Source organism: Dipodomys spectabilis, unplaced genomic scaffold, assembly GCF_019054845.1.
Source record: "Dipodomys spectabilis isolate Male_0828 unplaced genomic scaffold, ASM1905484v1 ptg000783l, whole genome shotgun sequence".
Lineage (NCBI taxonomy): Eukaryota > Metazoa > Chordata > Mammalia > Rodentia > Heteromyidae > Dipodomys > Dipodomys spectabilis.
Window position 1 is genome coordinate 24,532,276 of NW_024871460.1, and position 22,709 is coordinate 24,554,984.

General features: G+C 40.6%; 1 protein-coding gene across 1 annotated transcript in view; it reads left to right on the forward strand.

Annotated features, from left to right (window-relative positions):
• The first annotated feature begins 3,348 nt into the window (after positions 1–3,348).
• The window catches only part of Cdh17 (cadherin 17), a 60,606-nt gene continuing 41,245 nt past the window's right edge, over positions 3,349–22,709 (forward strand). The window contains exons 1-3 of the mRNA XM_042673014.1: positions 3,349–3,423; positions 13,639–13,709; positions 18,374–18,478. Of these exons, the coding sequence (XP_042528948.1) occupies positions 13,662–13,709; positions 18,374–18,478 (153 nt within the window). The 5' untranslated portion in view covers positions 3,349–3,423; positions 13,639–13,661. The remainder of the gene's footprint in view (positions 3,424–13,638; positions 13,710–18,373; positions 18,479–22,709) is intronic.

Genomic DNA, 22,709 nt, shown 5'->3' on the forward strand with positions numbered 1-22,709 from the left:
TTTTGGTGGGTCTTGGGGCTTGAACTCTGGGTCTGAGCGCTGTCCCTTAGCTCTTCAGTTAGTGCTCTACCACTTGAGCTACAGCACCACTTCCGGTTTTCTGGTGGTTTATTGGAGATAAGAGTTTCACGGACTTTTCTGCCCAGGCTGGCTTTGAACCGAGGTCCTCAGATCTCTAGCTAGGAATATAGGCGTGAGCCACTGGTGCCCAGCTGTTAGCTAAAATCTTAAAACAGTGCTACATGTAGTTCAAATATTTCTTCCTTGGAACTAGTGACTCATTTTATTATCTTAGTTTTAAATTCTTTAATGATTCTACCAAAGTGATTTGGTTTTGAATATTACCAAAATCAAACAAAGCCAACAGCAATAAAATAGCTCCAAACCAACAAAACACCTAAATGAACCCAGAAATATGTGTGAGAACTATATAAAAGTAGACACTATTTTGTTTAAATTTACCAGAAAACAGACTCTGTTTAGTAGTTAGGGAAGGGCAGGAAAGATGGTTTATTCTTTCAATCCCAGCTACTTGGAAGGCAGAGATCCAGAATGATAAGATTTCCAGGGAAGACTGGGCAAAAAGTCTGACTTAATTTCTACAAACAAGTCAGGTGTGGAACTCACATGTATAATTTTAGCTATGCAGGAGGCATTTTTAGGAGGATCATGGTCTGAGGCTGGACCCAGGATAAAACATGAGAACTTATCTGAAAAATAACCTAAAGCAAAAAAGGCTGGAGGCATGGTTCAAATTGTAGAGTGCTTGCCTAGCAAGTGTAAGGCCTCAAGTTCAAACAGGAGCACCTCAAAATACTTTTTTTTTTTGATGGTTGTGAGGCTTGAATTCTGAGCTTGGGTACTGTCCCTTAGTGTCTTTGTGCTCCAGGCTAGTGCTCTCCACTTGAGCCACAGCACCACATCCCTCAAAAGAAAACAAAACAAAACTGTAATCAGGGAAGATTCTTTAGGCTAAAGTACCCAGTTCAGTCTAAAGCATTGTGGTACAAAAAAACGTAAAAAAATGGCATAAAATCATTTGCTTGTATAGACTCTCATCAACTGTGAATGGGCCTGTATGTGAAATTTGCCCATGCTCAATTATTGCATTAAATAACTGAAGGGAGTTCAGTTCTAAGATGTACTTGCTAAAAAACAAGGGGACACCAAGGGTTTTTTTTTTTGCCATCAGTAAGTAAACAAGAGCAAGACAAAATATTGTACATGTCAGCTCATGACCAAAGGTTCTCAAAACACAGGAGGTAGAATGTGTTGAAAGCTAATATTCCAATGTAAGTCCTGATTTTATTGTCACAGGCTGAGCAACTTGGGCAAGATCCAATACCTTTTTGTTCTTCTATATTCTATCTGTGAGCTGGAATCCACTTCATTGATATAAAAAGGGTAATTGAAAAAAGAAGTTAACTGATATACCCATATGTCGTAAAATATGCATATAGTATTGTTAAGAACAAAAACTTGTTCATAAAAAAGAACTTGTTGATAAACAAGAAATTATTATACACACTTTTATTTAAAAAAAAACAAACAGCAGAAAACCTTGTAGCATCAATTTTTTTTTTTCATTTGTAAGGCTTGAACTCAGAGCCTGGGCACTGTCCCAGAGCTCTTTTGCTCAAGGCTAGTGCTCTACCACTTTAAACCACAGTGCCACTTCTGTTTTTCTGGTAGTTAATTGGAAATAAAGAGTCTTGTGGACTTTCCTGTCCTGGCTGGCTTTGAATCACAATCCTCAAATCTCAGTCTCCTGAGAAGCTAGGATTACAGGTGTGAGCCATCAGCACCCGGCCTTAAAATAATTTTTATATACATTATGAAAAAGCTTCCAGAGAAGAAGCAAACCTTATTCCATGTGATGCCATGAGGCCAGAGGCTATTGGTTCCAGAAGGTGAAGAATATCCCTAGTGGAAGCCATATGACAGTGTAGAACGAGGTCCTGCCAGCCAGTTACTGGACGTGCAGAGGTGGTCAGAATTTGGGAAGGGATTCCCTGGCTCACCTGATTCCCTGAATGTAGGAGCAGGGGCTCTTCCTGGACCCCATCTCCACTGCAGAAGCTGATCACCCGTGTGCAGTGAGATGCTTTGACTTTTAGGGTCCCCAAGAGAAACAAGGTCTCTTTCCTGTAGTTGCTTAGAGCTTTCAAGCTGAAAACTTAGCTTGTGCTTTAGAGAGAGTTTACTACTGATTGTTTCATGAAGACCCCCAAAGAAGCTCTTGGAATGGCCTTTCATGTGATCTTGGAAGGAAAGAACCACCTTGAGAGCAGGCCAGGCCCTCTGCTTGCCCTGCAGTAGAAGCTTACCAGCCACAGATGGAAAATACCCTAACTTAGGAGAAACCTAGAGCCAACTCCAGAAAGTTCTAGAAACAGGGTTAAAATGGTGAAACAAGTAGTTCTGAAATGACATAGGTTTTCATCTTGAATGTAGATTCCCAGGCAACAGAAGTATGCGAATCTTACTACACATTATGTTAGAAATGAACTTTACACTTTTGGGGAGAAGGGGAGTTGGGTAGGGGTAAGCAGGAGCCACCAAGGAAGAGGGTGACACTATTAAAAAAAAAGAAATGTACTCATTACCTTACTTACCTAACTGTAACCCCTCTGTGCATCACCTTTACAGCAATTCTTTTTTTTTAAGTATGAGAATCAGTGATCCATCTAAAAGAGGGCTTGACTTAAGAAGTCTGGGCTATTGGCTTTTATGGGTTAATTTGAAACTTCATTTTTATTTTATTTTTTTAAAAAGAACTTACTCATAAGTAAGTCTGTTCCCAGACAGTGGGGGAAAAAGACTCAGCTTGTGTTTGGAGAAGGTTTACTATTGGTGGCTTCATGCAGACTTTGAATTCCAGAAGCAGGGGCAGCCATGCATCCAATCTAATCTTCTGAGTTATTTATAACAACCCATGTGGCTACTTATCAATGGATGGATGCTATCTTGGATCACACATGGAGCCCCAAGTGGTTTTTACTTAAAAATCCTCACAGTTATTGGCTTAGTGCTCCCGGTAGACATTAGACTAAGTGTTGGGGGGGGGGGCAGGCAAATATGTCATAGAGCCAGAGATTGTGAATACATAACAGTCTTTTCTACTCTTTTGCATTTTATTTGTTCCTCCACACTAAAAATTCGGTGACTGGTCTTGCGATGTATTAAATGTGAGTGGAACTTCTTTGGAACAAATGCATTTCTTTCCTGGACTGAATGTAATGATACCTTTTATGATATCCAGTGGTTCTATAAAACATGTTCATGGTTAATGATTGTAGAAGATGAAGGGAGAGGCTGAGAGGCAGCAGGGACACAGGGTGTGTTCCCCGAGGTCCAGCAGTTGTCTCCACAGCTGAATGGAAGCAAAGAACTTTTAACCACCATTTTCCTACTTACAGAAAGGTAAGTGTGGGCCTATCTTCACTGTATTTAAAAAATGTATTTCTTCAAGAAGGAAATTTAGATGAGGTATACGTAAGCAGCTGTTGAATAGATGCACTATGTATTCCTTCAGGTGGCCTAAGGGGCATTGCTGGGAAAAAAACATACATTTCCTGGTTTGATGTTTTGTTTGTGGAGCACAGCTGCTTTCTTTTGGAGTTCCTTTTCATTGGTCCACATTTTAGAAATTCATTGGATGAAGTAACTTTGGTTGAACTAAGATTGGTAGTGGAATTAAATGAAGGACTGGGTTCTCTAATGTTGAAACAAGGATTAGATCCATTCTCTGTGAGCGACATAAAAGATGACTGGTCTTCACAATGCTCTGGGGTTCTTATAAGGAACTTGCTATTAGGAATTTATTTTTGTGAAGTGCAGCATCTCTTGGATTTGAGCTTTAAAAGCTGAACTCTCTGTTTACTTTTCAGACAATAAAATTCTATTTGGATTCTTAGGAATTTCTTTTTTTTAATTTTTATTTTTTGGGTCCAGTCGTGGGGCCTGAACTCTGGGCCTGGGCGCTGTCCCTCAGCTCTTCAGCTCAAGGCTAGCACTCTACCACTTGAGCCACAGCGCCACTTCCGGCTTTTTTTTTCTGCTTATGTGGTGCTGAGGAATTGAACCCAGGGCCTCAAGCATGCAAGGCAAGCACTTTACCACTGAGCCACCTTCCCAGACCAGGACTTTCTAGGACACTGTGGGGAGGAAGGCACAGAAGAGAAAAGAAAACTCCACCCACCCCTGTTTTAGTGTCATTCCTGGGGATTGAACAGGACCTGGGTGCTGTCCCTAAGCGTTTTTTCTCACAGCTTGAGCTCTACCACTTGATCCACAGCTCTACTTCTGGCTTTTTGGTGTTTAATTGGAGATGAGTGTCTCATAGACCTTACTGCCTGGGCTGGCTTCAAACCACAGTCCTCAGATCACAGCCTCCTGAGTAACTAGAATTGATGCCCAGTTAAGAAGCCTTTTAAAGAAAGTTCTGGAGTATGGATTAAAGACAGAGAGCCAGGCCTGCCTTCCCCATTGGGACAGAAAGGCCATCAGCTTTTGGTGTTGAATTTGGCCTACCTGAGGAGGAGCCATCTGCTGAGCCAATCCTGAGATGTTGAGTCATGTGCTCCCTATGGCATCTTCCAAGCTCCGTCTTTTCCTGTGTCTTGTTTGTTGCTTCACTATAGGTGCCTTTATAGGGACAGATGCCTTCTGTAGGTGATGCTAAGCGGGAGATTGGAAAGGCACTATTTGCTCTAATATCTTCCAAAAAACGAAACTAGCAGTGTTGGAAATCAGAAGAAAATACTCGTTTAGATAATAAGGACAGTGGATGACGGTCCACTCTCACCAGGAAGCAAAATGTGTCATTTCCTGGGGGGAGAATTTGTAGTGCATTGTGGGCCATGTAGTGGATGAGTCTTCAGGGATGGTCAGATGGGTTGGGCCAGTTTCACAATTACCAGCCTGAGGGCAGTGAACAGAGTACTTAAGCTCTCTGAACCTTAATTTATTTTTTATCCTTATAACAGAAATAGCCTGCCTAACTGGGTGATTGTGACAAACAAGGATAAAAGCTTATTACATTGCTTTGCATATAGTAGACATTCCATGAATGTTAGCTGTCTTTTCCAAGAGCAAGTTCAAGGGACTCAAGATAAACTGCTCATTTTATAGGGAAAAAGAAAGGAAAAACAATACAATGCTACTTTTTATTTTATTTTTCAAAGATAGAGTCTTGATATGTAGCTTAGGGTGACCTCAAACTTGTGTTGCTTGGGCTAAATTCAAACTCTTCACTCAGCCTCACAAGTGCTGGCTACAGGTATGCGTACAGATGTGTACCATCATATATAGTTAAAAATATCCACTCCCCCATGGTATAAACCCTGCTTTCACTGTATTTGATGGTGGTATAATTTGTGGAAGGGAAGGGAAAAACAAATCGTTTAAATAGGGGTACAGGTGGACCCATTGCAACAATGAGATGTACAAGTTGTTATGTGGAAAAATGAATTTTACAACTTTGGTGAGGGTGGAGGAGGATTGGGGGGGGCGGGGGGAGGATGGGAAGAGATGGGAAGGGGAAACAAAGGAGGAGGCTACAATGCTTGATAAGAAATGTACTCATTATCTTGCCCATGTAATAGTAACCCCTCTGTACAGTATTTTCACAATAAAAAAAGAAAGAAAAAAGATCTCCTTTGCACAAAAGAGTAACTAACTTGATGCTAAGGGGGCAGGGTCAACAATATAAAAAGAGAATCATAAAACTATTTCATCTTGATAAATGGCAATAACCTAATGATTAAAAGTACCTCCAATATTTTCCATGAGTCTTCAGGAGCAGTGTAGGTGTGGCATCCTTTGAAATTAAGATGTTGTTCAAGGTGAGGGTTTAATTTCTGCTACTACCTTCTTTCTTTTACAAAAGATCAACCATATGCAGGTGGGAATATAAACTCTTATTCCATTGTCAAAGGAAATTTCTGGAAGGGAGCACATGGCCTAACTGTTCTTCCATGTCAGGGAGGTTATACTGAGAAGGGAAGCTGAGCATGGTGATGGTTCACAAGGAAGCACTTGTTCAGGTGTTAGTTTATCTGGATAGAAATTAGATAGAGTCATCGGTGGGCATGCAATTATATTCATTCAGGAATCTTCACAGGTGGGTTTGAATCTAGAATGGGGCTGGTGGTTCTGTGGTCTACTCATGATTACCTGAATAGGGAAAGGCATGGCAAATATCTGTCTACCTACTGGATAGTTGTAAAAACAAAGGTTTATTTCCATACAAGAAATATAACTTAATAAAAGCAGACTTTAAAAAATTGGTTTATTTTTCCATTTAAGAGCATGTAACAAGCTAAGCTGGTGATGGCATATGCGGTACAAAAGAAACTGAATTTCTCTTAAAATGTTCTCTGAGGTTGACATTTTGAGTGATCTCATCCATGACACTTAGGGTCAATAGTTCTTTCACATATTTTAAAACATCAGCACTTGGAGTTCTCAAGTAAAGAGAATAAAAACTATAGACTTCCCACAGAAACCATCTACCCAGAGGCTCTGTGCTTAGCTCTTCTCGGCATTCAGATGTTCTTTCCTCAACCTCTAGTAGAGGTTGAGGAAATATATCCATCCTGCTAAGTTTAGTGTAGTCCTAAATAGGACTATTGTGTTTAAATGAATAGGCTTCCCAAAGTACTTGACTTAGCAAATGTTCAATAAATGCAAGCTGTTTTTTTTTTTAAAGTTTCAATGAACAACAAATTCATGATGAGATTCCATAGTGGTATGGTACTCTTTATTAGGGAGAACTAAGTTAAATTCTTTTTCCTTACTCCTCATGCCAGTCATGAGTTATGATTTGATTATAGAAATTAGAAAGTTAACCTGCTCTACTTGAACAGGACACTAGTTTTGCCGTTCTGCTTCTTGCTTGAGAGTCATTTTGTGCATGAATGAATATGACAACAAGTGGGGTCTGTTTTTAATTCTTCAACATCTAATTTAGACTTACCTGAATAGTGTCTAATTTAGATGGATGGAATCTAATTTAGACTTACCTGAACCTGAACATGTGATTTCATTGTCTTGACAAAATAATCATCTGTTCAGTTTCTAGTCCATGAGGAAGTATAGAATACATGAAGGAACACGCTGTGAAAAATAATAGCCATCTATTGTGAGAAATGGTGCTTCTCTTTCTCTTCTTTAGTCTAGGGGTGGAATTCTGCTAGAAATGAATGGAAGTTTTGATATCTTTCTTCCTTAGGTTCTAAGAGGAATTTGCCTCTGAGGCTGTGAGGGGAACCCTCCAGGATAGCTAATCTAGTGTTTGGGGGCCAGCTTTTCACTCAGGCTGGCACATCCTTTGTGACTGGCACATCCTGTGTGAATGCCTTTTTTTTTTTTTAACCACAGTTGTCCTTTTTCTTGATCAGTTTGGGAAGAGCTTGGGGTAACAAAAGCCAACCAATTGAGTATGACACGCTTCTGAAAGTACTCCTTAGAATTCTTTTATTGGAAAGAGTAATAATTATGCTAGTCATTTCTATTGATCATATACATGTAAACCACATTGTTAAGAGGAGCCATCTCTCCTCCCATGAGCCCATCTACCTCATCACGAACCTACTAAGAAACAAATAATCACCACTGAGTTTGCATGAGTAACTTGATTTTCATGTACAGAGTGACAGTTCAGAAAGAAAAAAGGTGCTTATGTGTTGGGTGGAGTTGCCTCCTCCCTCCCTTTCTCTTTCCTCTTTTTCTTCCTTTCTTCTTCCTGGGCCAGAACTACACCATACAGCCTTCACTCCCTCCTCGGGTAGAGCTGGCAGTCTGAAGTGTGAGGCAACAGCCTTGATGTTATGCCTAAGTGCTTGTTTCCAGCTTATTAGAGTCACTTTAATTGGGTCCTTAATTTGTCAAAACAGCATAATGGTCAGCTCTCCTGTGGTTTTTCCTAAATCTTAAGTGATGTAATTGGTGGCAGTGATTTGTGGGCCAGAACAAAAGACAAGAGTGATTGATCTGAACATGACTCGTGAACAATGGTCTGAGCCAGCTTCACCTTGAGATTTATACTGTACTTGGCAACATATAATGTGGATGAAAAATAAATGACATACAGAATATGTGGCACTGTTTGGTCCCAGTGGTGTTATAAATTCTAGTCACACTTTTCCTGTCCATATCACTCTATGGTTTTGGACAACAAAATTTATAATTCTGTCCTCCTGCAACTTCTTTGTTCTTAGTAGCTGCATGACTCAATCTTGGTGTTGTGTAAACTATTTTTGAAAGCACCAGCCCAGATAACCATGTGAACACATGATCACGTACTGAGAAAGGAGTTTATTGTCAGCAGGGGCTGACAGGCTAGCTCTTTGGGGATAGAGAGTAACAGCTTGTCTTTGAAAAGGAGGAATCTTTTATGGCCGAGGGGCTAGAGGTGAGAGGATTCTACTTGGGGCAAGGAATGCTCTGCTGGACACCAGAGATAGTCTATAATCAGGGAAGTTCATCAGGTATGGTCAGCATTTTGCTGATACAGCTGGAGGCTAAAGATACCTCTAGTTTCAGGAATGAGGGAGGGGCTAACTATGGTCGGGCCTGGCCTGATCACTTGATTTTGTGGAAAGGGAAGAGGATCTAAGATGGAGGCAGTCAAACCAAAATGAGGGAGGACACACTAACAATTTTAATTCTAAACTTCCTCCTGTACTTTCTTCTCCTTTTCCTTCTCCATCCCTCCTTTCCTCTCCTCTTTTCCTCCTCTCCTCTTTCTTGAACAAAATCAAAACAACATATGATAAGAGATGACATACTTTAAAAATTGTCTAGCCTTTAACTTTTTGTAGGTGCCTGAGGTGGGGGTGGAGAATGAGTATTTGTTGATTTATTTGTAGGTTTAAAAATCTGACACCTAGAAATTTCTATCTTTATTCAAGTAAATGTAGAAATAATAAGTATCTAAACATATCTAAAACCTTCTTAGAAGCATTGGAAGCCAGCAGGAGAATCAATCAAGCTTCAAGTGGCCATGTGGGAGGTAATGGGCACTAGGTACAATAGCAGAAACAAGACCCCTTTGCATCTGCCCAGGTCCTGGTATGGCAGCACCTTACCAAGTTGAAGCCAGGGTTGTTTGGTGTCTTACTTTCCAATAGATGCCATAATGAAACACCAGAGAATCAGTGGCTTAACTGACAGAAAGTTACCATCTCATAGTTCTGGAGCTGTAAGTCCAAGGTCAAGGTGAGTAGGCTCAGCTCCTTTTGTGGGCCAGCCACACAGGGATCTGTTCCTCTCTCCTTGCCTTGCAGATGGCTGTCTTCATGTCACACAGTGTTCTTCTGGTGTCTGAGTCTGTCTCCAAATTTTCCTCTTTTTATGAGGACAGCAGACATATTGGATCAGAGCCCACTCTTTTACGTTCACTGCCTTTGTAAAAGACTCTAAGTCACCTTCTGAGGGACTTGGGAGTTGGGACTGTTATATGTGACCCTGGGAAGGGAAATACAATTTAGCTCATGACTTTTTTGCTTGATTAATAAGAAAAAATAGAAGACTCCACAGGTGAAGCTCAGAGGGGAAATGAAGGAGGTAGTGACACAGAAATTCATTGGTTGTAAGAGCAAAACCTTCTAAGCTGATACAACCATTACTTCTGGGTTGGTGGGAGGCTTGTGGTGGGGAATGGGAAAAAGTCATGATGTTAAACACAAAAACAATGTTTGGAAAGATGAAGTGGATGAGGTGAGGTTCAGTATTCCATGATCAAGATGCTTAGGCTTTCAGAGTTAGAATAGATGCTTAAGGTCTTAGGCATGGAACTTAGCTAGCAGTGTGACCTTGGGCAAGTCTCTTAACTTCTTTGACTTTTAGCTTTTGATTTAGAGAAATTTCAAAGTGCAGATGCTAATAGTACCTGTTTCATAGGATTGTTCTGAGAATTCATACAGAAGTCTCAGCATGGTATGTTTTCAGTAAATGTAAGTGGTCTTTGTGTTGTGGTCTTGGCTGGACACAACTTCAGGATACATAAGGATTTCCATAATTTCTGGGCTGATGTAAATTCAATGAAGGAACCTCCTGTATAGCATGAGACCAGCAACCATGGCTCCAAGGCCCTCACCCATGGTTAAAAAATAAGGGGTGATAGCAAGTTCTATTTGGTGAGAACCATGCACATTTTTAAGGGAGGTAGGTCTTTACAAAACTGACCTGTGTTGCTAAGGGTATGTTTGGCCATAGATAGTGGCCATAGGAACTGCTTGAATTAGCCCTTGCATCTGATGGAGACCCTGGCAAATAGCAGAAATTCCAAGCAGATGGTTGGGCAAATTCTGTCAGATAATTCAGATAAAATGTCACTGACTGTTCTATTCAAACACTTTCCAAGTGGTGTTTGTGAGGGGACCTCCCATGTGAATGATTTGGTTATTTCAGGTATAAACAAAAATTTCCTGTCAGTATCTCTATGACCCCAGTACTGATACTCATGAATGCACCATGCCCTTGAAAAGAGGAGGTAAAAGCAAGACTGTTGGAGAGAACCAAGTCCTCTGTGGAAATAATCCCAACATTCATGTGGTTTTCTCTGAATCATTCAGAAAAGGCTCTGCCTTGCCTCTTCATTTGGCCTTCAGGAAATTACTGTGGAGGCTTTTGCTTGAAAATTCTTAATAGTAGGTGGCAGGAAGCTGACTTCCTGTAGGGCAAGGCTTATAGTTCTGACTAAGCAAGCTTGCGTTGTCAAATGAATTTTTATTTGATGAACACTGCTCTAAGTATTAACTCATCGGATCCGGTAGCTCTTAGTGGTGGATGCCATCATTGTCCTGGCTGCATGGAAGAGTAAATGGAAGTAGTAGAGGAACCAGGAACCAAACTAATCTAGCTTGACTCTATGCCTTGAAATAAATGGTGGCACCCCATGTCTGAGCGTGAAAAGCAATTACTTCTCTTTTCTACCTGAAACTCTCCTGTGAGTGGTAAGACTAAATGTAAATGACAAAATAAAGTTTAAGTGTATTTCCATGAAGACATCCCAGACAATGGCCTGCATGAACATCTTAAAATAAGGCATTCATTTTTATTGTTACTTGCTTTTCTGTTATTCAACTTGTATTTCAAGTTGAATATATATTCAACCATTTTTCAACTATTATCAAACAAAGATCTGGTAATGTATTTAAAAGTAAAACAACCTTTGTCATCAGCGATAAAAAATTTATTACTATGCTTTGCATCAAAATAAGGCTTTACATCTCAAATTCATTTCTTTTATATTAATAGTTATTAAAAAAAAAAACAAAACCGTGGGTGAGGGATTCAGAGAGGAAAAGGCTTCTGGCTGTTTATGAATAATGTAGGATTTAAGTTTTAGCTCCATGATGGCAAGCCCAGAACTCCTTCTTTTGGTCTCCTGGTTCTTAGCCCAGTGTCTAACATTTGTGGGAAGCTTGAGTGAATTTTTTTGTTGTTGTAAAGATGGATAATTTGGATCTAGGTGATAAGATAAGAGGAGCAGAAGCAGAAAGGAGGAAGGATGGTTTCAATGCAACTTCGTTAAACAAATAACCATTGTCCATTTTCTCTGGGCCAGGCTGGTGCCAGGTGGGGAGGGCAGCCAGTGCCGTGACTCAGACCCAGGAGAGCTGGGCCAAAGTGCAGTGGGTCTGGGTGTGGGGAGGGAGTGGCAGATAAGACTGAGAAGACTGAGAAGAGTTGGGAGCACATGTGAAAGATGTCAAATGTGGAGGAGATTGAGGAGAAGGATACTCCAATTTGTCATTTTATTTTCTGTGTTTTCACTTTGATTTAGCAAAGTGATAGCTGATTGATAGCTGATTATGTGTATTTTGGTAATGTCAAAAGACACTCAACTAGTTAGACTTTAAGGATACTGATTTACAACCCTCCCCTCCCCACCCCCCCATCGCCACATAAAGGTAATCTCCAGTACGCATGAGGCTTAGTTCCAGGATTTCTATGAATAACAAAGTCCATGGATACTCAAGTCCCTTCTGTAAAAATCACATAATATTTGCATGAAGCTGACACACATCCTCTCATGTACTTTAAAGCACCTCTAGATTTTTATTTATTTATTTATTTATTTTTGTTGGTCATGGGGCTTGAACTCTGGGCTTGGGCGCTGTCCCTCTGCTCTTCAGCTCAAGGCAACTGCTCTACCACTTGAGCTACAGCACCACTTCCGGTTTTTCTGGTGGCTTATTGGAGATAAGAATCTCAAGGTCTTTCCTGCCCGGGCTGGCTTTGAACCATGATCCTCAGATCCTGCCCAGGCTGGCAGGATCCTCAGATCCTCAGATCTCAGCCTCCTGAGTTGCTAGCATTATAGACATGAGCCACTTTTGATCCATGTAGGTGAGGAAGGCTGACTGGATCTCATTTTGCAGTTTTCTAGAGCCAGGGATTATGTATAACTTGTTTCTCTGTGCTTCCAAACCAGATAATCAGTCTCCAGCAGTGAAAAAAATGTTGCGTGTTTAATGAGTTTATTTTAAAACGATGTTTGGATGTGCCTACCAAATTAAATTCCATTGTGAAAGATAATTTTCAAACTTTCAAGGGATTTATAAATCTTACAGTTCCAGAAGGATTTCAATGCTAGCTTTTTCTTAAAGTAGCTGTGGAAATTTGGAGTAAAAATGTAAATTTATATGGCATGTCATATATATATATATACACACATATGTATATATAGCATGTTATATATACATATAAACATAACACATATATTACATTGCTATGTCTGCATCTATGTTTCTATCCTTGTAGTAGTTAGCACACTATACACTATACTATAATAACCTTTTTCCATATAATCATATTATTGATAAATGTTAAATGTGGAAAGACTTTCAAAAACTAAAGAAAAAAAGGAAGTAAACAAGGGTCACTTACCATTCCTCAATGTAACAACATTGTTTGAAATTTTAGTGAAATGAATACAGTTTTAATTTCTCTTTGCAATGTGGAAATTTATCTCACATACTTATATCAGTATAGCATGGCAAGTCTCAGGGTGAGAGCTACAGTTTCTATGCAGGCTGATGACAAAATGGACAGAGTTTGGATGTTTATTTGATCCATGGAAGTGGATTCATGTGTTACACAGATTAACAATATTTGGGAGATGACAGAGACAGTTGATGAGGTTTGTGATCATGAACATTCCTGGGTTCTTTTCTGAGAGCTCTCATATATTTGCAGCTTTGAACTGCAACCACTAACATTATTTTATATAGCTATCCTGGCATTTGCCAAAACAGACCTTCCTCAATTGCTTATAAAAGTAAAAACTGTAAACTCAACTGAAAATAATAAAAAAAAAACCCAACAAGAGTGAAAAATCACACTCATTGCCTGTTATGTAAGACTCTCAATGAAGGCCGAAATAGAGTGAAGCAATGAAAGGAATAAATTATAGACAGCTCATTGGAGTTGTTGACTTGTATGTTCCTATGATGGGGGATCAGGAAGCTTCTGGAAGATTGGCTGTTCCATGCAGAGGTGAGCTCATCTGTAGAGATCCACTTCTCTAGGTTTGTGACTGGATGTCAGGCAGTGGTTCTTTCCAGTTGGGAAGACTTTGTTTTAACAGGCTGACATGTGATCACCCCATCTCTGGTCTATTCACAGGCATTTGAGCAGAGAATAGCAAGATGATTGGAGTCCGTCTTCACTCCCTATGTCTGTTTATGCTGTGTTTGGTAAGAGCAAAGGTAAAGTTCTCTACTTCTTCATTGGAATATTTTCCCATACTAGAGAAAGGATGACTATCATCACTTGTCTAAGTTGGCCTATCAAATTAAACTTTTGTACAGGCTGGACACTGTATTCGGATCAATATTTCTAGTGAAATGGCTATAAACCACCTGGGTGTCTTTCAGCTTGTTGGCTTCTTAAAAAGCCAACACTGGCCAAGTGCTGGTGGCTCTTGCCTGTAATCCTAGCTACTCAGGAAGCTGAGATCTGAGGATCGTGGTTCAAAGACAGCCCAGGCGGGAAAGTCTGTGAGACTCTTCTCTCCAACAAACCACCAGAAAACTGGAAGTGGTGCTGTGGCTCAAGTATTAGAGCAATTTGCCTTGAGCTGAAAAGCTTAGGGACAGCACCTAGGCCAAGAGTGCAAGCCCCATGGCTGCTCCCCACCCCCCAAAAAAGAGATAAATAAAAGAGAGAGAAAAAAGCAGACACTGTGTAATGGACAATCTATAACTTGATTTTGCAGTGATAGTGGTAGAAGCAAGGGCTTTGTACATAGTAGGCAAATGCTCTATTACTAAGCGACTTCCCCCAGCCCTATGGACAAATCTATTATTTACATACAAAAGAATAGGAACAAAGCTGGGTACTACTGAGTCATGCCTATAATCCTAGCTACTCAGGAGGCTGAGGTCTAATTATTGAACAGCCTTGTTAAAAGCCAGCCTCAATAGGAAAGTCTGTGAGATTCTAATTTCCAATTAACCACCAGAAAACCGGAAGTGAAGTTGTGGCTCAAAGTGATAGAGCAGTAAGTAGCCTTGAGCAAAAAGAGCTCAGGGATAGCACCCCGGTCCTGAGTTCAAGCCTCATGACAAAAAAAAAAAAAAAAAGAAAAGAAAAGAAAAAAGAAAGAAAGAAAAAGAAAGGAAAAAGAGAATAGGAACAAGGCTAGGAACTTCATAAGAAATTATATTGATGTATATATTTATCTATATCCCTTAATTTTGACTGTTTTTAAACTTTGAAGACATGCATCAAAACACATCAAGAGGTCATTTTCTCTGTTTTAGAATCTTTTCTACCTGTACTTTTCTTCTTACCAATTGGATTTTTTATTACTGAATGTATCTTTAGCCATTTGTTGAGTTAACCCTGTTGTTCAATAGGCTCCTAAAGTTTGGAGCTTGATGGGAACTAGACAGTTTCAGCACTTGACCTTGGCTAGACAGAGGGGTGTTAGTTTTGTTTTATGCTTGAGGCTCCTGAGGTTCACAAAAGGTTGTCAAAATTTTGTTGTATTATGAAGCAAGATTATGGAGCTGTATTTCCTTTCCTTAATTTCTATATCCTCGGACCTCAAATCTTGCTTCATTTCTTCTAGTGTACAAAAAAAAAACCTACATGAAATTTTAAGTTTCAGAAAGCATACTAGAGCCCATTCAATTAAAAATATTTACAGAGTGACTGACATAAAACCAGAGTTATCAGTGCCTTTCTCTGGGTAAAAGGAGGACTATAGTTCAAATTTTATGAGCAATGGGATTCTTGTGGCTTGAGGGCTCAAAATGTATCCCCATTTTTGTACAAGTATGATGTCAAACATCCATTCGACCTCTCTCTTCTTCTTACTCTCTCAAATGTTCTTTTCTACCTACATTATTATAGGCTGGTGGTAGAGTTAGATCCAATTTACATAAGATATGAACCCAAGTGAGTTATATTAAACTTTGAACCCCAGTTTTCTTCCCTTTGAAATGGATCTAATTCAGTGCTTGAGTTCTGAGATGTTGCAATTAAGTGAGACAGTGCACTTTCTCTCTCTCAGATCCATGACTAGCACAGCCTAAACACTGAATAAGAATTTTTTTTTTTGACCTGGTGCCAGTGGCTCACACCTGTAATCCTAGCTACTCAGGAAGCCAAGATCTAAGGATCAGTATTTGAAGCCAGCCTGGCAGAAAAGTCGAACTCCAATTAACCACAAAAAGCTGGAAGTGTGGCTCAAATGGTGGAGCACTACTTGAACAAAAAAGCGCAGGGATAATACCCAGGCCTTGAGTTCGAGTCTTAAGACTGGCACGTGTGCGTCACATAGACACACAGACACAGACAGACAGACAGACAGACAGACAGACACACACACACACGCACACACACACACACACACACACACACACACACACAGGTTTTAGTCAGGTGCTGGTGGCTCACATTTATAATTCTAGTCTGAGATCCAGAGGATTACAATGCAAAGAGCCTCATCAGAAAAGCTGGTGAGACTCTAGTTCCACAATAACTAGCAAAAAGCTGAGCTGGAAGTGTAGTAGAGTACCAGCTGAGCAAATGAAAGTCCATAAATTGAAATCCCAGTACTGTGAAAATAATTTTTTAATTTAAAAATACCTATCAGTATAATAGCACTTTAAATATTCATTATCCATATCCATCTGAACCTTAACCTCCATGAAGGAAGAACAGCTTCTTATTCACCTTTATACCTTTAGCACCTAGTAAGTTCCAAGAATAGGCTAGAAACAGAATACACAATTGCAGAGTTATATTAGGAAGCAATGATGGGATTTGAGAGAGTGAGAAGATTCTTATCTAATACTCTGTGGTTGGTGGCTCACTCCTCTCTTGTCTGAGAAGGAGACATGGATTTCTCCTCCTGGATGTGATGAGTCTTTTTGCCAGTTTCTCCCACATTATTCCTCCAGGCTCTGATGGTGTGGCCTGGTGACTCACTGTGTGTGTTTGCATGTTGAAATCTTTATAGCCCCAATAGCCAGATTAGCCGGCTGGAGGAAAGATGTGTTGCCCTGATACAGGATGCAACTTTGAACTCTGGAACTGAGATATGCCCTTCCTTTCCTGCAGGTGAGTCAGCTTGTCCTTATAAGAAAGGCAGAGCTTTGTCCAGGAGGCCTGTTGGCTTTGGTAGTTTTCATCAGTGTGGCCACATGCTGGGTGGACCCAGAGCCGAGGGAGGTAGTTTTCTGTTGAGCAGTAGCTCACAGAAAAGACTATCCCCATCCTGGACCAAATATGCTGCAGCCTGGACATCTGCCACATTCCCAGGGAGCGACAATGTAATTGGATGAGATGTAGGAAAGAAATAGAAGGCAGGAAGAGTTCTTCAAGAAGACAGAAAGGAGGAGATGGACAGAAGTCCAGAAAGTTCACTATGTGAATTAAGAATATTAGTCAAGTCAAACCAGCATTTAAATTCCGTCCTATCCTAGTAATATTGGCCAGCATCGAGAATTGGAACAATAATGAATGTTGGTGGGGATGTGGGGGGAGAAGGAACCCTATTACACTGTTGGTGGGAATGTAAGCTGGTAAATACAACCACTCTAGAAAGTGGCTGGGAGATTTCTCAAAAACAAAACAAAACAAAACAAACAAACAAACAAAAAAACAAGCCGGGCGCCAGTGGCTGACACCTGTAATCCTAGCTACTCAGGAGGCTGAGGTCTGAGGATCGCAGTTCAAAGCCAGCTGGGGCAGAAAAAGTCTGTGAGACTCTTATCTCTAATAAACCACTAGAAAATCGGAAGTGGCGCTATGGTTCAAGTGGTAGAGTGCTGGCCTTGAGCTGAAGAGCACAGGGACAGTGCCCAAGCCCAGAGTTCAAGCCCCAGGACAGACCAAAAAAAACAAAAACAAAACCAACTAAACAAAACATAGATCTTCCCTACGACCCAGCCATACCACTCTTAGGCATCTCAGAGCCTCACAAGTCAGGATATGGTAAAGACACTTGTACATCCATGTTCGTTGCTGCACTATTCATAATAGCCAAATGATGGAAACAGCCCAGATGCACTACAACAGTGGATCAAGAAAATGAGGTCCATATACGTAAAGAAAAAATTTTAATATATATTTTTTTATCGTAAAGATACTATACAGAGAGGTTACTGTTACATGAGCCAGGTAATGAGTACATTTCCTATCAAGCATTGTTACCCCCTCCTTTGTTTTTCCCCTAACATCCCTTTCCTCCTCACCTTCCCACCTCCTCCCTCCCCCTCCCTGAAGTTGTAAAGTTCATTTTCAACATAGTGTCTTGTACATCTCATTGCTACAATGGGCCAACCTGTATCCTCATTTCAGCATTTTGTTATTTCCCTTCCCCTCCCCAAATTAGAAAAATGTATATACAAGATGCAGGGCACCAGAATCAAATACAGTGAAAACAGGGGTTATGCCATGGGGAAAGAACATACAAAAGAAAAACGATCACAGAGTATAAGTACATTAAAAACAGCAGCAAGAAAGATAAAACCTCCCATGTCCCTCTTTTGGGGTTCATTTCGGTTAGCATCATCTTATATGGTCATATATACATAGCTTCACACAAAGGAATTTTATTCATCCATTAGAAAGAATCTTATATATTTTGTAGGGAAATGGATGAAACTATTAAGTGAGGTAAGCCAGGTCAGCAACAAACCACGCATGATTTAATCTCATATGTGGAAGCTAGATTCAAAATACAACTATTCATGATAACATATCCAGGGATCAATGCATTTACACACAAACAAACTGACTAAAAGAAGTTGTATTTAGGGGTTTTATATTTAGGAACCCTTAATAAAATCAGCAAGTGGCACACGCAATTATGACCAATGCTAATCCTCTCTTTCTTTGTTAACAGACAACTGGAAATGGCCAAGATGGGAAGTTTAGCGGACCCCTGAAGCCCATGAAATTTTCTATATTTGAAGGCCAAGAATCAAATCAAATCATATACATATTCCAGGTAAAGGTTACTCTTGATTGCTGGTGGCTTGATTTCTCCTGCTCTCCCAATGGACTTTACTCCTTTCTCTACTGCACAGCAGGAAATAAAATGGAAATAATGGCTCATCTCATTCTCTAGAATGATTTCAGAAATGAAGTCAAACAGAGATGGGTGGCCATGGTAGTATATTAGTTGGACATGACATCCTCATTCAGTCCTCCTCAATCATATCTGAGGCCAGTGCCTCCATCCCTCTCTCAGGGAGGCTGGTATCTATGGGCTCTGCCCCTACCCAGTGGTAAAAAGGGAGCTGATCCCTAGAGAGGCTCTGGTCCTCTGACTGTCACCACTTCAGACATTTAAAGATGGGTCTTCTCTCTGTAGATGGCCTGCCTTTTCCTGACTACCTCCTCTGTGCTCAGGGAGAGCCTTTGTCTCTATGTGTTGGTCAAGGCATGCTGGTGATGCTAGTGTTTCTGTCACTGTGAAAAAATACCTGAAAAAAAAAAAAACTTAAAAGAAGGAAAGACTGACTTTAGTTCACGGTTTTCAGAAGTTTCAGCACACAGTTACTGGGCTGGTGGTAAAGCAGAACAATTAAGTTAGAAGGTTGTAGGGGAAGAAAATTGATCAGCTCCTGGTGGCCAAAAAGCAAAGAGACTAAAAGGATCTGGGGACAAGATACATCTCTGAAAGCCCCACCCCCAGTGCTTACTTACTGAACTAAGCCCACCTCCTATAGCCCATTTTGTTATGAGCTCACCAATGGCTGATCCATTGATAAAGTCAGCATTCTCATGATCTGATCACCTGTCAGTAGCACTGCCAGGGTACCAAACCTTCAACAATGAGTCTTTTGTGAATACACCTCCTATCCAAACCTCAACACTGGGAGGTGGTCATTTCATTTAGACTGCCGTGAAAAGCATCCCATGGAAGGGTGTGTTCCAGGTAGAGTGAGGGACTTAAGCTACCAAGGGCACTGAAATAATTACAGAAATGTAACTGGAGAAGGAGAAAAATTACTGCATTTGCTAGACATTCCCTCAGGAAACTCCTTGGCTTTAGAGTGGTTGGAGGAGCTTTGAGGACCCTCTGGGACTGATAATGGCTCCCACCACCTGATACCCCATTATCACTCCATTCATGGGACAAACACAGAGGGGTTGCTGAAAGATCTTCTAAGGCACAGGAATCAATTTGAGAAGGAAGGAAGGAAGGCGAATTCAGCAAAGACCCAGCAGAGTCAACAGCCTTGTGCTAAGGAGAGGGCAGAGCATGAACTAAGGACTGTTAGCAAGCTACATGGCTGGGGAGAAGAGGGTCAAGAAGAAGGCAGACAGGAAGGCCCTGCCTATTGAAGCTCTGAGATTTTCTCCCCAAAGAAATGGACTCAACTCAAGTTTCCATTCAGAAAAGACCTCTCTGGCTATAAACTAGAAGGGCCAGAGAGAATGCAAGAAACTCCTTCTAAGTTTCTGGCAGGGACCCACAGAAGATACACTCCTCACTTCCTTCCTCTGCCCTGACAGGGAGCACTTGGCTGTAAAGTCTCTTTGACAATTCTTATTCCTTCCATTTATGAATTATGCTTTATACACTAAAGAACTTCACATGCTAAGTACACATTCACTCCCTTTTATTAACCAGGAATGAAACACCTACTCTGTATGTGGCACTGGGTAGGGTACTGGTAATGCCAATACTATCTGAGTCTCAGGGGGCTCACAGTTGCAGGGAGAAAACTCAAGCGAACAAACATATGAGGGTGGTCTGGTTGTCAAAGGACAGGTGAAGAAAGGTGACTGATTTTCCTTATTTATTTTTAACTTGACAAATAGAAATTGTACGTATTTGGCCAGATGTGATGGTATACACCATAGGAGACAGGATATTTGAAAGATATTCTCATGGTGATGAGAACTTTTCTTAAAAACAAAAGTAAAAGCAAAGGTCTGAAGGGCTTACCTAGCATGCTCAATACCCTGTGTTCAATCTCTATTTCTATGAAAAATATACATATACATGTTTTTTAAAAAAACATGCATTTTGGAATGTGTAAGTTGAGCTAGTTCACATGTGTACCTCTTTATTGTTTTGGGCCTGTGATTAAACACAAAATCGAAGAGTGCCGATATTAAATGAAGATGGCAGTGGGTTTCATCAGCCAGCATTCCGTCAACCCCAGAGCTGAGTGTTGGAAAGTGGGTAGATGTCCATGAACAGGAAACAGGCAGTAAAGACAGCAGGAGACAAGGCATGCAGGAAGCATTCGGTATGAAAGTGACAGACAGTGGGTGATCCAGGGTCCAGGTTGGAGAAAGTACACATCAGAGGTCTGCAGACTTGCTGAGGTCAGTATGGGTTGGACTGGGTCTTCGTGGGCAGGCTGCTTCCTGCCATTAGTGGAGTAGCCTGATAAGCTGTGTGCTTGTGCAAGCTTTCTCTGTGATTGCGGTGAATAGGGGTTGGGTTGGGTGAGACAAGAAGTAAACTGCTTACTTGCCACTGTCCAGTGAGAAGTGACGAGATCATGGTTAGGGAAATGCAAAGGGGGTGCTATGGTCTTCATTTTGATGTTTCCTTAAATTCATGTTAAAATCTAACTCCCAAGTTATAGCATTGGTATTAAGAGTTAGGACCATAGGAGGTTATTAGGTCATGAGGGCAGAGTCCTCAAGACTAGAATATAGAACCCTTGTGAAGAAGGACTGATGGACCTGTTTGTTCCTGCTGCCATGCGAGGACATGTCAACAACTGTCATCTATGAGGAACAGATCCATCTAGTCTGTAGCGCAAATTGGCCTTGATCTTCAGCAATAAATATGTATTGTTTGTAAATTGTGTAGGACATTTGTTACAGCATCTCAAATGAACTAAAATAGGGAAAAAGGAGAAGATAGACAGGAGCAATATGCAGGAAGTCATAAATGTGGATTTGGCTGGCTTCTGAGTGAGTACAGAAGGCAAGGGACAGGTGCTTAGGATAACTCTTAGGTCTCTGATTTGCTTGATTAATAATATCTGTGCATGTATATACTAGAGAGAAAAGCAAAGGATTGTGGGTAAAGCAGGTAGATGAAGATGCTTAAGAGACAGTGACCATTTCGACATAAGATAGACTAGGAAGGCTTCTTCAGTTATATTCAAGTGCTTGAATGTGACAGCTGTAAGTACATCTGACTTCCATTCCACTGTACATCGATGCAATCTCCAGCTACCTTATGGACCTCCAGGGCTATAAACTGTTGATAGGTTCATCCCAGTATGGGTGAGGATAGCAGACAGGTAGAAAATTGTTCTTTGGGCTATTTCATTTCTGCTTTGTTCTTTTTTTCCCTCGTAGTGGTACTGGGGCTTGAATTTAGAGCCTCATGCTTGGTAGGCTGGTGTTCTACCAGTTGAGCTACAAATTAATGTTTGATTATGGTCTGTGAAGGCTTTGAGTTTAACTTGTTTTGGAATTCATTAATCTTTTTGGGTGTCTAGATAACTGTTTTCTTCATATTTGGGATGTTTTTAGTCATTCTGTTTTCTTCCCTCTTTGCTTTTCCTTCTGTGACTCTTACACATTCTTTGGTGTTCTACGGGTCTCTGGAAACTCTATTCATTTTTGTTCTCTGTTCTAGCTGGCAAATATTGATAGTCTTCCACCGCCTCAAATCTTGCAAGTCCCATCAAATAATTCCTGTTCACTTCAGTTAATGCACTTTTTTACTCCAGAATTAATACCTCAAAAAAAAAATCTATAGCTGGGCACTGGTGTCTTACGCCTGTAATCCTAGCTACTCAGGAGGCTGAGATCTGAGGATCAAGTTTCAAAGCCAGCCCTGGCAGGAATGTCCATGAGATTCTTATCTCCAATTAACCACCAGAAAACCAGAAGTAGTACTATGGCTCAAGTGGTAGAGTACTCATCTTGAGCTGAAGAGCTGAGAGACAGAGCCCAGGCCCAGAGTTCAACCCCTATGGCCTACAACAACAACAACAACAACAACAACAAAACTATGTTTTTTTTATTGATATTCTCTATTGGTAGTCTCTATTTGGTTTTTTTACAGCCCATGGTTTCCTTTACTTGAATCTGACAAATGACTTAAGATCTTTAGGGAATCCAACATCTGGGATTCCTCAGGGACAATAGCTACAGGTGATCTTCCTAGAGGCTGAGAGTTCTTTCTTACTTTTATGTCCCCATCATTTTTGAAATTGGATGTTGTAATTGTAAGGTATATTAAATAGGTAGGT